This window comes from Myotis nattereri (genome assembly GCF_964212035.1).
Source record: "Myotis nattereri genome assembly, chromosome: 6".
In the NCBI taxonomy this organism is placed as follows: Eukaryota; Metazoa; Chordata; class Mammalia; order Chiroptera; family Vespertilionidae; genus Myotis; species Myotis nattereri.
In genome coordinates, this window is record NC_138081.1 from 9,545,562 (window position 1) to 9,564,879 (window position 19,318).

Sequence of the window (19,318 nt, forward strand, 5' to 3'; positions counted from 1 at the left end):
GGACCCTGATGAATGAATTGGACGGCCTTACTTGACACCTACTATGTGCTAAGGAGCTGAGGACAGTGCGGAACAAGGTGCACAGTGACATCCATAGGGGAGCCCAGGGCATCGTGGGGCCACGGACAGGGGGGTACTGAACCCTACTTGAAGTTGGGGGTGGCTGCAGGGAAGGCTTCTTGGAGGAAGCAGAGGGAGGAAGAGGTGTCAGCTAGGTGAGGGGGTACGAGGGTCTGGAGGATGGGGCACAGGGACCAAGGGTGGGAGGGAACCTGGCCTCCTGGGAGTGGGGAGTGTTCGGAGGGTGCTGTGGACTGCGCGGGGTGAGGGTGGGGAGTGAAGGGGGGCACATTCTGATTCCTTGGTGGGCGTGTGGGAAGAGCAGAGAAATGGGGTTGAGGAGAAAGCAAGGCTGGAGGCAGGTGCTGAGAGGGAGGAGGCAGCTGTGGGGGGTCCCTCTGCTCTGGGAGGGGGGAGGAAGTGAGCTGCAGGAGCAGCGGGAGAGACGGCTCACCGGGTGCTGCTGGCCCTCAGACGTGGGACTCGGGATGAGCCTGTGTAGTCACCCCAAGGCCTAAGCCGGAACCTGTCCCGCACGGGGCCTCCTTAGTCAACAGCCGGGGAAGACCCCGGACCGTTGAGCAGAGATCTGAAGACGGGGGTGCGGGAAGAGCATTCCAGGCTGAGGGAGCGGGAAGGGCAGGGCCTGGGCAGGCCGTGCTGGAGGCCACGAGGCCGCAGGCAGGGCGGCATCACCCATGGTGGGTTCTCTCCAGGGCTAACGGGGAGCCAGGGAGGGATTGCAGCCGCTGTGACCGTGCAGCAGGCCATGATCCCTCGCCATTCTCTGTCCCCAGGCCAGAGCAGCATGGAGGCTGGGCACAGAGCCGCCCGAAAAGGCCGGAAACTGGGCTCCAGCCGGCGGCGGCAGACACGGGAGCCCGCTGCTGGCCAGGATGCCCCTGTGGCCCCAGGGTCCTGGCCCGCCCAGGCGGCGGAGGAGCTGCAGGGCTTCTTCCAGGCCAGCGGGGCCGCGGAGAGGGGCTTTGTCACCCGCGAGGACCTGGCGGTGAGTCAGAGCCCCGTCCCTCCCTGACCCCTTTCCAAGGCTCTGCCACCCAGGACCGGAGGGCTCGCCTGCTCTTTCCCTTTCTCTCCTCTGAACTTTGACCTCAGAAAAGGCTAGGAATTTGTTTATATTAATGTGCAAACGACTGATAAGGCTCCGTGTGTTACCCTCTTTCAGAAACATTTACATTTTGACAAAGGGAAGGACTTTAAGCCAAAGAACTAACTTGCAAATGATGTAACTTTAGGCCCACTGAGCAGGGAAGTCTAGCTTAGAGGCCTGGAAATCAAACCTTGCCGATGATCGGAAACTTGAATGAAACATAAGGTCAGTCGTGGTCATGTGTCCCGGTGAGGAGTCTTAGACCAGATGGACAGATTTTTAAAAAATATATATTTCATTGATTTTTTACAAAGAGGAAGGGAGAGGGATAGAGAGTGAGAAACATCGATGAGAAACATCGCTCAGCTGCCTCCTGCACACCCCCTACTGGGGATGTGCCCACAACCAAGGTACATGCCCTTGACCAGAATCGAACTTGGGACCCTTCAGTCCGCAGGCCGATGTTCTATCTACTGAGCCACACCGGTTAGGGCAAGGACAGATTTTTCTTTGGATTTTCCTCACTCCCTGCAAAGGGGCCTCTGTGGGCTGCTCGGGTCTGGCTGGCCTGCTCCTCCTCCTGATTCTGCTCCCTGCTCCGGACTTTGTCCGTCCCCCAGCAAACTGCCCTGCCTATCCCCCAGCCTCAGGCCCTCAGCAAGGTCTGAATGGCCGATGTTCAAATATAATTTTCAAAAGGATAGCAAAAAAGACTTTGAAGTAAATATAAAAATCAGCACTTATCAAAGGTCTTACCTAATTAATTATTGTTACTAATTAATAAGGGAGCCAGTAAGATGTCCCGGTGGGTTCAAAGAGCATTTGAGGAGCTCTTTTGATTTTTGCGATATTTATAGGCAATTTGACAGAGGAGCGTTATGATAAAATTGCTGAGTTCAGTTTTAAAAATGGCTCCTGTCCAACAGCCATCAGTCTTTGGGGACATCTGTTCTGCTGGGCAGAATGATTCCCATCTCTCCCGGACAAAAACCTACAAGTTAACAAGTAACCAGAAGTCTGGGACTTTGAATTAAAGGTAAACAATGAGATGAAATAAGTGCATTCCTCTGGTCTGTACAATGTGCTGTCTACCTTATTCCCAAGTTTCCGGCTTTTACAGCCTCTGTTCGTGGCTCTGCTGGCTAGCGTGACCACCTGCCCCAGTTTGCCCGGGGCTGGCGGGTACCAGGGATGTGGCCCTTCCCGGACTGAAGCTGGCCACCCGATGTCTCTCCTAAGGCCAACAAACCAACCCAAGACTCTCTTTCCACCAGCTTTCACCTGCAGGCTCTATAAATGTGAAGGGCTTTCTTCTTGGGGTCCCCAACTTTTCTAGGGTCCCCCTCCTGCCCAGATGGCCTTCCTTATCACCTGGCTCCTAGGAGGGCTTGGCAGGCATTGGCTCCATCTTCCTCACAGTGGACTTGTCACACCTGATTGGATGCCAATCACCCTGCAATGTGACACGACAGTTACGCAACTGATCCATCTAATCTAGCTCCGCCACAGGAGGACAGATTCTTACTGCACCTGTGTGAAGGATGATGTGGCGTGGAAAGTAAAAGTACTGGTTTCTAAATCAGGAGGGGCCCGTGAGATTCAGATACCATTTAATAAGTTTAATTTCAGTTTATAAAAGCCATCATCTACTAAACTGAAGGTTAGAGACAGCTCCAGAAGACAGGACTTTCTCATAGATCCATAAAAATAATACCAATGACGTTCCCAACAAATACCACGACCAGATTTCCCTGGACCCTTCACTCGGTTCCGTGGAACTAGTTCTTGTTCTGGGGGACCTTGGAGAGCCGGCCGCTGCTGGGCTCAGGCTGAAGGGCAGCGCCTCGAGGGCATCCCGCCCCAGGGGAGCTCCCGTCCCTCCCCCCCCCATCCCCCCATTCGGGTCTGTCCTGCGGGAGCACAGACTGTGGCTGCAGCTGTTCACTGAGCCTCGGGCAACGCACAAGCTTACTTAGGAGGGAGGCTGAGCGGCTGTGGTTATCTGTTACAGGAACTAATAACATCAGAGTGGACGAGAGCCAAGCTCTCTACTGGGGACAGAGCTATGCATAAGGGCTGACCAGCGTTTCCCCTGAGGTAGCGACGGCGTTGAACAATCTCCATGGCCTTCCGGTACAGCATGCAACTTCTGAAACAGTTGTGTTAGTGGCATTTACTTCCATAACAGCCCAGGAGAGGCCACCATCTCTTCTGAGTTGATGTTCTTCCTACAATGCTCTTCTGTTTTGCACCCAGGCCACGTTTAACACCAGATTTTGTTACAGGTTAAAGCCTCAATTTTCATGTTCTTCTACAGGCAACAAAGATTACAATATTTTTTATTGATCATGATCAGCTTATCTTTTAGAAGCAGGTGTTAAACGCAATTGTATTAATTAATCTTAATGAACTTAAAACATATATATATATATATATATCACCACATCTTCTCCATCCATTTGCCCATGAGGGGCGCTTGGGTTGTACCATGTCTTGGCTGCCGTAAACATGCTGCAGTGAACACAGGGAGCATTTATCTTTTCGAATTAAAGTTTTTATTTTCTTCAGATAAATACCCAGAAGTGGAATTGCTGGATCATATGGTAGTTCTATTTTTAAAATTTTTAAATAGTTTTTTGTTTTTAATCCTTACTTGAGGATATGTTTATTGATTTGAGAGAGAGAGAGAGAGAGAGAGAGAGAGAGAGAGAGAGAGAGAGAGGAGAGAGCAAGAAACATTGATGTGAGAGAGAAACAGCAATGGGTTGCCTGCCACATGCACCCTGACTGGGCATCGAACAAAAACCTAGGTATGCGCCCTGACCCGGAATTGAACCTGCACTCTTTTGATATATGGGACGACGCTCCAACCAACTGAGCCACCTGGCCGAGCTCTAGTTTTAGTTTTTTGAGGGCCCTCTCTATTGTTTTCCATAGTGGCTGCACCAATTTATGTTCCCACCATGCCTGCACAAGGGTTTCCTTTTCCCCACGGCCTCGCCAACACTCGTTATTTCTTGCCCATCATGCTCTTAGCAGAGTGGAGAAGTATTTAATAAATGTATGGAAAGATATCCTGAAGTTCCTTTTTTTCTAAATGTAGGATCTGCTATTGGAAGGCAAAATCAAAAGAGCTATCAGAGAAACGTGGCCACTAGTTTAAGGCAGGCTCACGGGAGCCTGAGAAATAGTACTACTTGGCTACCTGTTTAATCAAAGTGACGAGAAAACACCATCTTTTGGAACAGACAGAGAAGAAGGTGACACAATTGCAAGGGTGTTTGTTGGGCTCTTTCATAAGAGAGGTGCCTTAGGTTCTCGTTTTTAAAAAAATAGAATATGATAAAGCCAAGCATAGCGGAGGGGATTTTTCTGATGAGAAGTGGAATCAGTTATCTGGGCAACTTACCCAGGAGATAAATAGTAACCTCTTTCTAACCCTTGCTAGGGGCTCAATTTATAATTTTAATAGAGATGGAGCCCAGTTCTAGTTTTGCACTGATGTAACACAAGGGAGTTTCACAAGTTTTGTTATTTATTTATTTATTTATTTATTTATAATATATTTTTATTGATTTCTGAGAGGAAAGAAGAGGGAGAGAGATAGAAACATCAATGATGAGAGAGAATCATTGATTGATTGCTTCCTGCGTGCTCCCTACTGGGGATGGAGCCCACAAGAGCATGCGCCCTTGACCAGAATTAAACCCGGGACCCTTCAGTCTGCAGGCCGATGCTCTATCCACTGAGCCAAACCAGCTAGGACTTAATTTATTTTTAAACCCATCAAAACTGAGGCAAATTTGGCAAAATGTTAACATATTTCATAGCTAATTTTCAGACTCAGGTATTATAAATCAAGGCAGAAAGACTCCCGTTCAGTAAACCTTCTACGACTCTATCCATTCAGGTTGTGGCCTTTATATTTTTTCATGTTCTGGAATAACCGGACACGTTAAGACAAAAACCACTTCCTTTATCTCTTCAAGACAAAAAACAGCCCATTTTCCTTGCAGACACAGTGGATTTCTCTGTCCCTAACATTCTTAGTATAGTCTCAAACACCCGTAGTGACTACAACTTTTAACCAAAGTAATTAACCTCAGGATGAACTGGGGGTAAGTAATTGAGATTATACAAGCATTTCAGCAGACTAGCAAAGCTCACAAGGACACCTAACATGACTTTCTGCAGTCACACATGTCCCTTGCACAACTTTAAAAAAAATTGTGATAAACTACACCTAACGTAAAACTTACCATTTCAGTGATATTAAGTAATTCACATTGTTGTGCAATCATCACCACCCATCTCCAGAAACTCTTCTCCCCCAGTTGAAACTCTGGGCCCATTAAACACTAACTCCCATTCTCCTATCTCCCCAATTCTACTTCCTATCGCTGTGATTTGACTACTGTAGGTCCCTCATATAAGTGGACTCATACAGTGTTTGTCTTCAAGGTTCATTCACGTTGTAGCATATTGCAGAATTTTCTTCCCTTTTAAGGCTGAATAATATTCCATTGTATGTATCCACCACATTTCATGTATCCGTTTGCCCTTTGGTAGACATTTGAGTTGCTTCCGTCTTTAAGCTATTGTGAATACTGTTGCTCTGAATATAGGTTTACAAATGTCTACTTGAGTCCCTGCTTTCTCTTGCACAACTATCTAAAGTGTCAAAAATTCATTCATTAACATGACCCAAAGATATAGCTGCTCTCCAGCACATAAAAGTAAGAAGTAAAAAGACACAAGCTGACAATTATGCTTAGCAATTAAACTTTTAGTATTACATTTTCTTAATTAATTTAATATTCATTCAAGTTTTTCATGTTACTAAAAATCTTGGAAAGTATGTTTAAAATGACATACTACAAAATATAATTACTATTGATATAAAATTTGTTAGAATAATTAATCAATTTAGTTGAACACAAATTTAAATTGTTATAATCTTTTTCTTCAGATGTGCACAACTGAGTTTAATTTTTCTCTCTTTAACACATTTTCTTTTTTTTTTTTTTTAAATATATTTTATTGATTTTTTACAGAGAGGAAGGGAGAGAGATAGTCAGAAACATCGATGAGAGAGAAACATCGATCAGCTGCCTCTTGCACATCTCCTACTGGAGATGTGCCCGCAACCCAGGTACATGCCCTTGACCGGAATCGAACCTGGGACCTTTCAGTCCGCAAGCCGACGCTCTATCCACTGAGCCAAACCGGTTTTGGCAAACACATTTTCTTTTTTATGTACTTGTTTATTTGTTTAATTTTTAAATGTATTTTTGTTGATTTTAAAGAGAGAGGAAAGGAGAGTGAGAGAGAAACATTGATCAGTTGCCTTCTGCATGCACCCCCATCAGGGACCAAATGTATAACCTGGGCATGTGCCCTGACCGGGAATCAAACCAGTGACCTTTTGGTGCACGTGACAATGGTCAACCAACCAAGCCACACTGGCCAGGGCATGTACTTGTTTATTTTTATTGAATTTATTGGGTGGCATTGGTTAATAAAATTATATAGGTTTCAGGTGTGCAATTCTAACATTTTTATAACCCTAAACATTATGTACAGATAATGTTAGCTTAAGACAAAATCAGTAAGACAAAATAAGAAATGCAGGACATTCAGATGAACTAGTTTCTTCACAAAAAAATAAATCCAGGCCTTAAAAAAATATAATATATACTTGTATTATCTATATAATAAAGAGCCAGGGTTGTAACAACCATTGGGACTTCGACCAGACGGGAAGTCAGTGCTGGGTTGCCTGGCGACCCAGCACTGACTGTGGCCACTGCAGGCACCCCGACCCAGCACTGACTGCCTAGGGGGCTGTGGATCAGGCCCAGAGAGAGGCCTACAGAGAGAGTGGCAGGGTCTGATCCGTAGCCTCTGTGGCAGCTGTTGATCAGAACTTGCTTCTCTCTCTCCCTGCCTGGCCAGCAGCCCTGCCTCCATTTCTCTCCAGGCCTCCACCAGGACTGCTGATCAGCCCAGCCTTTCTGATCAGGCCCCATTGATAGGCCTAGAGACGCTGACTGGCATAGAAACTGACCAATCAGAACCAAATCTGGGTGAATGTAAGGAGCCAATGGCTGTCTAGGAGGTGGAGCTTTTGATGCTGACTGGCATAGAAACTGACCAATCAGAACCAAATTGGCTGGCAGGGGAGGGCAGTTAGGGGCGATCAGGCAGGCAGGCAGAGGCAGTTAGGGGCGATCAGGCAGGCAGGCAGAGAGGTTAGGGGTGATCAGGCAGGCAGGCAGGTGAATTGTTAGGAGACAGTGGTCCCAGATTATGAGAGGGATGTCTGACCACCAGTTTAGGCCTGATCCCACCAGCGGTCTGATTACCCCCCCCCAAGGGGTCCCGATTGGAATGGGTGCAGGCTGGGCTGAGGGAACCCCCCCACCTCCGTGCATGAATTTTGTGCACTGGGCCTCTAGTATTTAATATAAAGCAGAGAAAACACAGATATAACTATTATCTGTGTCTTGTAACCCAGATTTTAAAACTAATCTCGTTTGTCCAAAGATTCACCTTAATTATTGAACCTGGCTCCTTAAAAGTTTTCTGAGCTAACAACTTCTTGTATGGGGGACTTAAAAAAAAAAGCTGAGCACATCTAAAGCATAGAAATTTGGTTTCTTTATTTCCTCTGACTTTGGGAAATGTTAGATTTACGTAGGCACTTAATTGTCTCTACAAACCAATTAACACAGAACCCCCGGACTCTAAGCTATTAATACCTCCAGAGGTAGGAAGTTATTTCACACCCACAGGAAGAGTTAATGCCTCTCTGATCACAGACATGTAGACACAAAAACATAGAGGGAGTCTGACTTTATCTTTAAGACTCCAGCCACAGGTCAAAAGTCAGCACAGAGACAGAAAAACTCACCAGGCCAGCTCTCAAAAAGCGGCTCTCCCTCCCAGCGGGAACACACCTCCTAACTAACGGGCGGTCACACGTAGAAAAGCAAACGCTACCAGCACCCACAGAAGATGAGCAAATCCGACTTTCTGTTGTCTTCCCCACCATCGCTGCCACCTGATAAAAAACGCAAATTCCGCAAAAAGAAAACTAGAGACACAGAGTCAGCGAACTTAAAGCTCTATCACTCTCAGGACTCCCTCCACGCGCCCGAAGGGCCTGCTCACTTCCCCAGCAAAGCAGCTTCCTTGGTTCCGACAGCCGAGTCCATTGGGCACCTCCATGGAACCTCCGAAACTGTCCAAACGTAACTTCCAGGAAGGTACACTCATGCCCCTTAGGCAAAAACCAAGATGAATCATCAAAGATTTATTCAACTCATCAATTGAGAGAGGTTATGAATGGTCGAAAGAGCATTTAAAAAGCTAGGTAATTTAACAAAGAAAGGTTAGAAATGCTGAGTTGGAGTTTTAAAAGGTGGTTAATGTCCAATAGGCCGTAAATCTTTGGGGTCATCTGTTCCATTGGACAGAAATGACTTACATCTCTATCAGACGAAACCTACAAGTTAACCCGTGACTTTCTCTAGTCTGGGCCCTTTCATCAGCTCCATGAGACGAATCCTGTACCTTCCTCTAGAGCAGTGGTGGCGAACCTTTTGAGCTCGGCGTGTCAGCATTTTGAAAAACCCTAACCTAACTCTGGTGCCGTGTCACATAAGAAATTTTTTGATATTTGCAACCATAGTAAAACAAAGACTTATATTTTTGATATTTATTTTATATATTTCAATGCCATTTAACAAAGAAAAATCAACCAAAAAAAATGAGTTCGCGTGTCACCTCTGACACGCGTGTCATAGGTTCGCCATCACTTCTCTAGAAGATGCTCGGTGGCTTTTGCCCCCAAGGAACATGCTGTCCACCCCGGGGACTTATTTTCAAGTTCCAGATTAATTTTTGGACTCCGATAAACACAATCTGGGGCGGATTCCCTACTGTCCTTTATCAGGGTCCATAAGGGAGGAGACTCAGGACAGGCAAATGCTGACGTAGGAGGGAGGATGGGGAAGGTGTGGAGAAGTTCAAGGCTCTGCTGAGGCCGCCTCGGACAGGGTCCGGGTCCGGGAGCCTCAGGGCAGGCTCTGGCTCAGGCTCAGCAGGCCGTGGGACCCCAAAACTGGAGAGAGGGAAGGTGGGGGCGGCTGAAGACAGACGCCTCTATTTTTTGAGGGTGGCCCAGTGGGAACAGCACCCAATCTACCCCCTCCTTGCAGGTGGCCAAGTTCAGCTTCCTGGGCAGCGAGGAGGAGCCGGAGATGATCTTTGACTGGGTGGATGTGGAGCGGAAGGGACACCTCTCCCTGGAAGAGTTCAGCTCTGGGCTGAGTATGTCCGTCCCGGGAGGAGGCGCTGTGGGGGCTGGCCGCACGGGCAGGCATCGCTGCAGTGAGCCCAGCACAGGGCAAGGCTGGGCTGCCGGACAGGCAACAGTGACACCTTAGCAACCAGGGGACCCTCCCAGCGCCCCCGAGGGAACTCAGGGTGTGGAAGACAATCCTGGTGACTGTGGAGACGAGGACACTCAGCCGGTGGGAAGGCAGGTGGTTTGAGCCTTAAGACTCTAGCCCAGGAAATGGAATCGCTTCCTCTCCCACTGGCCAGAGCCGTTCTCAGCTGGGGGTCCCCTCAGCACCCACCTTCTCTAGAGAGGCTACCAGGCTTGCTTTCTGATGTCTCCCTGCCTTCTCCCCAACAAAAAGCTTCCCTTGAGCAAGAAGTTAAGCACCCCCCATTCTTGAGACCACAGCCTTGTTTCCCTCTGAGGAAGTTCACAGCCCAGCTTTGGTGAAGGGAATTTAGGTCCCAGGGGTCAGCAAAGGGTGATATTTAGGGGGTGGGGCTTCCCAGGCCTTTAGTCCTCACTGAGCAGGGCTACTTTCACCCCCGCTTCTCCAGACAGGCCCCAAAGGACCTAGGGAGACCAAGACCAGCAGGGAACGATTCTCCCCCTTCTCCGGGGCTGAGACTGGCACAGGGAGTGGGAGGTGTGGTGTCCTTCGAGCCCAGGGACTGCCCCTGCCTATGCAACACAATCTGCACCCCTTCCTGGGCCCACAGGGCAGCACCAGCCAGACTCTGCCAACCTCTCTGCTCACTCAGTGCCACTCGCCTCCTCTGGTGTGCCAGTCTGTTTCCTACCACAGGGCCTTTGCACGTGCTGTTCTCTCTGCCTGGAGTACACTTCCCGAGGAAGGCACATGACTTGCTTCTTGCTACTCTCATCTCGGTTCAATGTCTTCAGGGCACACCTAACCACTCGCTCTAAAGTAGCCCCCAGTAGCAATGGAAATGGTCCTGTTTATTCCTTTAGCTCACTTAGCAAATTTTCTTTTTAAAAAATGTGTCCTTTGCAGCACTCACTACAATGTCAGTTCTACTAGGACAAGGATTTGGGCCATTTTTGTCCCCAGCACATAAATATTCTGTGCTCAATAAATATTCTGTGTGAACGAAGAATGTGTTGGCCACCTTCACAGAATGGAGCCGCTGTGTGACTTCCAGCAGCTCTTTGGCCTCTCTGGGCCTCGCGTGTTCCTCTGTGAAATGGGCACAGTGCTGCCGTCAGTAGCCTCCCCAGGCTGACATGAGGAACGATGAATGGCCCTGTAGAAATGTGATCAGAACGGATATAATTATTCCCCCAAGGGCTGGAAGCAGGGCAAGGTGAGGGGTCAGGGGCTGAGCCCAACCCCACTCCCCTCCCTTCTGTCCCCCTCTGTCCACAGAGAGTATCTTTGGCTCCAGCCCGAGCACCCAGAGGGTCCGCGCAAGGAGGCCACTGTCGTCCAAGCGAGGGTCCGCGGCCATCAGCTTCCCCGTGCTGGAGGAGGCGGACGCCGAGGAGAAGGAGGCGTTTCTCGCCTTCATGGAGCAGCTGGGGGGTGACCCCTCACTTCCTGAGTAAGACCAGCGCAGTGTGTGTGTGTGTGGCTGGCGGGGCGGGTGGTGTGGGGGGGGGAGCAGGCCGGGCGCTGCCAGTCCCCGTAGGCGAGGCCTCGCCTGGACACAGTGTGAAAGTGGGCGAGAGCTGGGTGCAAATTCTGGTTTGGCTGCTTGTTAGCTGTGTGACTCGGGGCAGGTGGCCTACCCTCTGACCTGCTTTCCCTGGCTGCGGAGTGAGGTAGAGCTTTGGGGAGAAGATAAGCCCTGGCCCCGCCCCTGCCTGTCCCGCCCTAGAATCTCTCCCCGGGAGGGTTACCGAGCTGGGGCAGCCTCCCAAGGGCCCTCCCATGCTGAGGGTGCCTTTCTTAACCCAAAAAGAGGGTCCCCACTTGAGCCGTGTGAGGACGGTGATGCCCTGGGTTGGGAGATTTGGAGACAGGGCGTTCCCTCCTAACTGGCTCTGGTTCGGGGCTCTTGGGGTTTACTCGCTCAAAGAAGAGGGGCCCTGCCTAAAAATGCCCCTCCCGCACCCCCATCTGCCACGGGGGCATCAGAGCCAGCAAGGGGGTCGCCTGCCCCCACAGGGCTGTGGGAACGGCTCTCAGAGGGCAGGCCCAGGGTTGTGGGGCAGGCAGGGTGGGACATAGGGTACAGGCTGCAGGGCCAGGCGTGGTGGGAGCCATTCACCTCCTTGGCAGCTTGGCCTGCTCTCAGCTCGCTGGCATCTGTCTTCACATATAGCAAGTGCCAACCATGTGCCAGGCCCAAGCGGGTGCTTTCACTGGGCGTGTCTCACTCTCTGGAGAACTTGCTGGGCAGGTATCAGCCTCCCTATTTTACAAACAAGCCCAGAGAGGGCATGGTACTGGCCAAAGATCACACAGCTAGGGAGTGGGGGAAGAGAGAAGGCAGCTGAGGCCCTGGGCCGTCAGGCTCCCAAGTCCCCCTCCCCACACTTAATCACCAAACCACAGAGAACCAAGGTACTGTGGGGGTTCAAGAAGGGAGAGGGCAGCCCTAACCAGTTTGGCTCAGTGGCTAGAGCATCAACCCTCGGACTGAAGGGTCCCGGGTTCGATTCCGGTCAAGGGCACGTACCTCAGTGGCAGGCTTGATCCTAGCCCCAGGTTGGGGTGTGTGTAGGAGGCAACCCATCAATGTCTCTCTCACACTGATGCTTCTCTCGCTGTCTCTCCCTCTCCTTTTCCCTCCCTTCCACTCTGTCTAAAAACCAATGGAAAAATATCCCTGGGGGAGGAATCAAGAAAAGAAGGGCCTCTCCCTGGGCACACCTGGGGGAGACTCCTGGAGGGCGGGGCATTTGGCTGCACCTGCAGAGGTCAATAGGTTTTTGTAGCCCAGGTGCCCAGCCTCTTGGAGTGTTGCCATTCACATGGAGAACGGGCCCCCCTCTGCTTCCTGGGCCCCCTCAGGTCTAATCTCTGGCTCCCCCCTCCCCAGGCAGGAGATCTGGCAGCTGTGGGGGAAGCTGAGGCAGGAGGAGCCCCAGCTGGCGGGCAACCTGGAGGGCTTCCTGGCGCAGATGACCAGCCGCCTGCAGGAGGCACGGGCCGACAAGGAGGCTCTGGAGCTGACCCTGAGGAAGTGAGTGGGTGGGGGTTCGCGCCCACTGGGTGTCTGCATGTAGTGGGAGCTCTGCATGTGGTGGCTGAATGTTAATGGGAGTCCCTCAGCTGCAGAAGGATGGAGGCCAAGGCCACGCAGGGCCTGGAAACTGGGATGGGCGGAGCGAAGCTGGAGGAAGGGCTGGCTTTGGGGTGTGGGGAGGACAGAGTTTGGCCTTTGTCCAGAGTGGGATGCCAAGTGTGTGTTGGTGCAGGGCCACTGTGGCAGCCAACTCCGGGAGCGCCACTCATGTAGATGGCAATGCATGCGGCAGCCCTGGGGTTGGCATGGGCACAGCTCTGCAGGGGGTCTGAGCTATGGAGGCAGGGGGATGGTGACAGAGGGATGTGGGGACAGGGTGTGAAGTGATGGGGACCATGTGACAGGGCCATGTGGCGATGGCTACAGGAGTCAGGTAATGGGATAGCGTGACCAACATCAGGGGTGCGTGGGTCAGGGGCTGCTATTGGGATAACTGTTTCCAGGGTAACGAGGGTCGGGGATCCCTAACCAAGAGAGCTGAGCAGTAGATGGACTCCAAACCAGGTCGGGGCTGCCTCTGGCGGCAGCAGGGCCCGGGGGCCGCTGAAGCGCTGCCGGGCCCACCTCCCACCCCTTCCAGGCGGGACTCTGACCACCAACGCGAGGTGCAGCAGCTGTACGAGGAGATGGAGCAGCAGATCGGCCGGCAGAAGCAGCAGCTGCAGGCCAAGGTGGGCCCCCGGCAGCCTGCCCTCCCCTGCCCTGAACCCCTCTGCTGGCCCAGACGTGGGGCCGGTGCCTGGCCAGTGTGGGGTAGCAGGAGGTGGCTGGGAGTGGGTCCTCTCACACCCCTGACCAGGAGATGGGGTGGGGAGTGCTGAGCCCTGTCCCCTCTCTGCGGGCCTCACTCTGTCCCTTGGGGCCGGTCCCCCGCTCTGGGCCTCGTGTCCTTGTTGCCACAATCCAGGCCTGAGCCAGGGCAGTTGTCCTGAGAGCCCTTCCGCTGGGACCCTGCGCCCCAGGCCCAGGGGGAGGTGGAGCCTGGCTGGGTTTTAGACGCTGCCGCCCAGGGCCTGAGGCCTCTCTCTCCTCAGAGTGACTCCCGGGACCTGGCCCTCAGCTCCCAGATGCAGGAGGTCCTGGAGGCCAAGGAGCGCGAAGTGCAGCAGCTGGCCGAGGGCCAGAGGGAGGTGAGTGCGGGCGGCCCGGAGCCCAGTCTCTGAGGACTCAGTCTCTGGTACCCCTGCCTGAGGATGCATGAGGGTGGCCCCTGGGAAAGGCGTGGTGGCCCTTTCTGAGGTGAGCCAGGTAGGGAGCGGGAGCACTGGGACAGGAGCCAGAAGGGGTGGGTTCAAATCCCTGTGGTTCCAGTGCAAATCTGAGGAAATACCTTGGCTTGCCCGGCCTCAGTTTCTCCGCCTGCGCAATGGGACTGGCCGCATCTATTGCATCTCCCAGGCTGGTGTGTAACACGAGGCGGTAAGTGGAAAGCGCTGTGGAGCAGGGGAGCGCAGGGCAAACCCCAGGCCTCGCTGCTGGGGAGGCTGGGCCGGAGGTGGTGTCCAGCGCTTGTCTCCGTGGGCAGCTGAGCGGCCTTGGCAGGTTTCTAACGTCCTCCCCGAGAAGTGGGGTTCAGAACTCTTGCCTTAGAAAACCCGGCGAGGTGCCCGGTGCTTTACCCATCATGGCTGTTCCTGTCTCTGAATCTGACTGGCTCCCGGGCAGAGGACCTGCTGCCCTGACACCAGGTCTGGTAGCTGATGGTCACTTCCTGGTCGCCTTGTGGCTGAGCCTTTGGCCTGAGACCCCGCCCCACGGTCTCGCCCTTTAACTTCTAAACCACCGACCGCAGTAACTGTGCTGTCGGGCACCAGCATCCCTTCGGCTGCTCTCCCAGCGCTGCCTTGGCTGGTGCCCAGGTGCCCCCGAGGCAGCAGGCCCTCCGCGTGGGGCCATCGTGTCCTGTCCCCCCTGAAGCTCTGCCCCAGGCCCTTCATCCCCTCACCCAGCAGCTGGTTAGGACGAACCTACTGTGTGCCGGGCAGGCCTAGGTTCTGAGGGACATGACAGACACAGCCCCTGCCCACGGAGCTATTGTCTGGTCAGGGAGACGGAGGGTGAAACAGGCGAGGAAAACCTGTAACATATCAGGTAACCAAGTGGGGAGGAGAAGAAAGTGAAGCCGGGCCGGGGACAGAGGGTTTTGATTGATGAAGACATTGGACTGAAGAAGGTGAGGGGTGGGCCATGCGAGGAGCGGGGAAGAGCAGCCAGGCAGAGGGAACTGTGACTGCAAAGGCCCAGGCGCTGTGAGTGTTCAAGGACCAGCAAGGAGACCTGTGGCTGGAACAGGGCGGGGAGTGGCAGTGGGAGAGGAGGTCAGAGATGTAGGGGGGGGGGGAGGCGTGCTGTACAGGGCCCTGGGCCATTGGAGGGCTTTGCCTCCCCCTGCGTGGGCAGCAGCTCTCCGTCTCCCAGTCGTGGGACTTGCTGCTGGGCCAGGAGCTCCCCGCAGAGAGATGGAGGGCGTGGCCCCGCAGGCCGGCCTCCTGGCGAGGGCAGTCTGTGTCTCTGCAGTTCCCTGTGGCCTCTCCGCCAGCAACTCAGACCTCCCTCCCGCTGGGAGGTCATGAAGTCAGTTAGGAAGGAGGGTCACCCCTCCAGTCCTGCTTTAAGCTGGGCCTTGGGGACCTGGAGCCTGTGCCCCACAATGGCCTGGGGGGCTGTCGGTTGTCCTGGAGGGCAGCTGGCTTCTGTGCCCTCACCACCGCGCCCCTGTCCCCCTCCTGCAGCTGGAGGCCGAGCTCCAGCGCCTCAGCAGCGCACACCGGGAGGCCGGCTCCGAAAAGCTGCAGCTTCGGGAGGCCCAGCGGGACCTGGCTGGGCGGCTGGAGCAGGTGCAGGAGCAGCTGCAGATGACCCAGGGGCACCTGAACTTCGCCAGGAGCCGCGTGTCCTGGCAGGTGGAGAAGGAGCCGAGGCAGGTGGCTGCCGCCCAGGCTGGGGTGGGGACCAGGGGCTTCCTGGAGGAGGGAGGGGCTGTTCTCCAGCTGTCAGCACAGCACACACGGCCCCTCATAGACCCCACGACACTGTCAGGCCCATTTCCCAGACAAGGAAACTGAAGGGCAGAGCGAGTCATGTGCCCAAGGCCACACCTGGGATTTGGACACACACACTCACACACACACACTCACACACACTCACTCACACTCACACGCGCACTCACACTAACACACACACTCATACACTCATACATACACACATATGCACTCACGCACTCACACACACACTCAACACTCACACACACTCATATACACACTCACACACTCACACACACACTCTCACTCACACACACACACTCACACACACACTCACACGCGCACTCACACACACACTCACACACACACACTCACACACACACTCATACACTCATACACACACATATGCACTCACGCACTCACACACACACTCAACACACACACTCATATACACACACACACTCTCACACACACACTCACACGCGCACTCACACACACTCACACACACACACTCATACACACACACACTAACACACACACACCCTAACACATTCACACACTCATACACACTCACACACTGACACATATTCACACACTCACACACACACATGCACACACACACGCACGCACACGCACATTCACACTCACTCACCGGTCTCGTGTGCAACTGAGGTGCCAGCCGTGTGAGGGCTGCAGGCGGGACTGGTGTGCGTCTGCCTGCCTCCCTGACCTGAGCTCCCACCCCTTTCCAGTGTCCCCAGAGCAGGTGAGGACAAGGCTCCCGACCCTCAGGCAGTCTCCTCTGAGGAGGCGGCCCTGCCAGGACTGTTCGAGGACAATGACGACTGGGACCGGCTCCTCAGCAGCTTCAACAGCCCCTGGCACAGAACCCCACAGCTACTGTGGAGCCCGCCCGCGACCCCCACATCCCCCTCAGCCCCCCAGACACCCCGAGTGGTCAGGCAGATCTCCATCTCAGAGCAGCACGATCTGCTGTTTGGTCGGGAGCCATCTTCAGATGCCAATGGGGCCCCAAGGAGTCCCCCCGGGGTGACTGCCAGGCCCGAGGAAGGGAGAGCAGTGGACCCAGGTGGGGAGGACCTCAGCGCAGAGCGGCCTGCGGAGCGTCCCAGCGCGCACCCTCAGGGAGGGCCCGGGCCAGGCACTGACACCCACTTCTTTGGGGAGTCATTTCTCCCCGCGGCTCCAGCTGGGGAGTCAGGGGGCCTGGTGGCAGCTGCACTCGAAGTGCTTGTTCCCCTGGGGGCTGGCCCCCCTCCCCAGGGGACTTCTCCCCCTGCCCAGTCCCCAGCTGGGCCCGGCACACACTTCCAGACCTCAGACCCAGATGATAGGGGCTCCAGGACGAGGCCTGTCCCAGCCAAGCCAGCCAGGCAGAGGGAGGCCCTCCACCAGGGCCCTCATACTGCGGGCTCCGCACCGGGACTGGAGCCGAGAGGAGCCAGAGTCCTCCCAGCAGGGCTGGCTGAGCCCTCGCAAAGTCTGGAGGCTGTGGGTAAGGGTCCCCTGGCTGAGCCCTCAGAGGGTCTGGAGGGTGTGTCTGAGGCTCCCCTGGCTGAGCCCTCAGAGGGTCTGGAGGGTGTAACTGAGGCTCCCCTGGCTGAGCCCTCAGAGGGTCTGGAGGGTGTGTCTGAGGCTCCCCTGGCTGAGCCCTCAGAGGGTCTGGAGGGTGTAGCTGAGGCTCCCCTGGCTGAGCCCTCAGAGGGTCTGGAGGGTGTGACTGAGGCTCCCCTGGCTGAGTCCTCAGAGGGTCTGGAGGCTGTGGGTAAGGGTCCCCTGGCTGAGCCCTCAGAGGGTCTGGAGGGTGTGTCTGAGGCTCCCCTGGCTGAGCCCTCAGAGGGTCTGGAGGGTGTAACTGAGGCTCCCCTGGCTGAGCCCTCAGAGGGTCTGGAGGGTGTGTCTGAGGCTCCCCTGGCTGAGCCCTCAGAGGGTCTGGAGGGTGTGACTGAGGCTCCCCTGGCTGAGTCCTCAGAGGGTCTGGAGGCTGTGGGTAAGGGTCCCCTGGCTGAGTCCTCAGAGGGTCTGGAGGGTGTAGCTGAGGCTCCCCTGGCTGAGCCCTCAGAGGGTCTGGAGGGTGTGGGTAAGGGTCCCCTGGCTGAGCCCTCAAAGGGTCTGGAGGGTGTAGCTGAGGCTCCCCTGGCTGAGCCCTCAGAGGGTCTGGAGGGTGTGACTGAGGCTCCCCTGGCTGAGTCCTCAGAGGGTCTGGAGGCTGTGGGTAAGGGTCCCCTGGCTGAGTCCTCAGAGGGTCTGGAGGGTGTAGCTGAGGCTTCCCTGGCTGAGCCCTCAGAGGGTCTGGAGGGTGTAACTGAGGCTTCCCTGGCTGAGTCCTCAGAGGGTCTGGAGGCTGTGTCTGAGGCTCCCCTGGCTGAGCCCTCAGAGGGTCTGGAGGGTGTAGCTGAGGCTCCCCTGGCTGAGCCCTCAGAGGGTCTGGAGGGTGTAGCTGAGGCTCCCCTGGCTGAGTCCTCAGAGGGTCTGGAGGGTGTAGCTGAGGCTCCCCTGGCTGAGCCCTCAGAGGGTCTGGAGGCTGTGTCTGAGGCTCCCCTGGCTGAGCCCTCAGAGGGTCTGGAGGGTGTAGCTGAGGCTCCCCTGGCTGAGCCCTCAGAGGGTCTGGAGGGTGTAGCTGAGGCTCCCCTGGCTGAGCCCTCAGAGGGTCTGGAGGGTGTGGCTGAGGCTCCCCTGGCTGAGCCCTCAGAGGGTCTGGAGGGTGTGACTGAGGCTTCCCTGGCTGAGCCCTCAGAGGGTCTGGAGGGTGTAGCTGAGGCTTCCCTGGCTGAGCCCTCAGAGGGTCTGGAGGGTGTGGGTCAGGCTCCCCTGGCTGAGTCCTCAGAGGGTCTGGAGGGTGTAGCTCAGGCTCCCCTGGCTGAGTCCTCAGAAGGTCTGGAGGGTGTAGCTGAGGCTTCCCTGGCTGAGTCCTCAGAGGGTCTGGAGGGTGTGGGTCAGGCTCCCCTGGCTGAGCCCTCAGAGGGTCTGGAGGGTGTGACTGAGGCTTCCCTGGCTGAGCCCTCAGAGGGTCTGGAGGGTGTGTCTGAGGCTCCCCTGGCTGAGCCCTCAGAGGGTCTGGAGGGTGTAGCTGAGGCTTCCCTGGCTGAGCCCTCAGAGGGTCTGGAGGGTGTGGGTCAGGCTCCCCTGGCTGAGTCCTCAGAGGGTCTGGAGGGTGTAGCTCAGGCTCCCCTGGCTGAGTCCTCAGAGGGTCTGGAGGGTGTAGCTGAGGCTTCCCTGGCTGAGTCCTCAGAGGGTCTGGAGGGTGTGGGTCAGGCTCCCCTGGCTGAGCCCTCAGAGGGTCTGGAGGGTGTGACTGAGGCTTCCCTGGCTGAGCCCTCAGAGGGTCTGGAGGGTGTGGGTCAGGCTCCCCTGGCTGAGCCCTCAGAGGGTCTGGAGGGTGTAGCTGAGGCTTCCCTGGCTGAGCCCTCAGAGGGTCGGGAGGCTGTGTCTGAGGCTCCCCTGGCTGAGTCCTCAGAGGGTCTGGAGGGTGTGACTGAGGCTTCCCTGGCTGAGCCCTCAGAGGGTCTGGAGGGTGTAGCTGAGGCTCCCCTGGCTGAGCCCTCAGAGGGTCTGGAGGGTGTGGCTGAGGCTTCCCTGGCTGAGT

The 19,318-nt window shown here is 54.9% G+C and overlaps 1 protein-coding gene across 1 annotated transcript in view; it reads left to right on the forward strand.

Annotated features, from left to right (window-relative positions):
- The first annotated feature begins 862 nt into the window (after window positions 1-862).
- RAB44 (RAB44, member RAS oncogene family) overlaps window positions 863-19,318 on the forward strand; it is a 30,326-nt gene continuing 11,870 nt past the window's right edge. Inside the window, exons 1-8 of the mRNA XM_081094433.1 lie at window positions 863-1,069; window positions 9,394-9,505; window positions 10,906-11,080; window positions 12,524-12,667; window positions 13,311-13,401; window positions 13,765-13,860; window positions 15,463-15,650; window positions 16,464-17,227. Coding sequence (XP_080950559.1) covers window positions 869-1,069; window positions 9,394-9,505; window positions 10,906-11,080; window positions 12,524-12,667; window positions 13,311-13,401; window positions 13,765-13,860; window positions 15,463-15,650; window positions 16,464-17,227 — 1,771 coding nt within the window. The 5' untranslated portion in view covers window positions 863-868. The remainder of the gene's footprint in view (window positions 1,070-9,393; window positions 9,506-10,905; window positions 11,081-12,523; window positions 12,668-13,310; window positions 13,402-13,764; window positions 13,861-15,462; window positions 15,651-16,463; window positions 17,228-19,318) is intronic.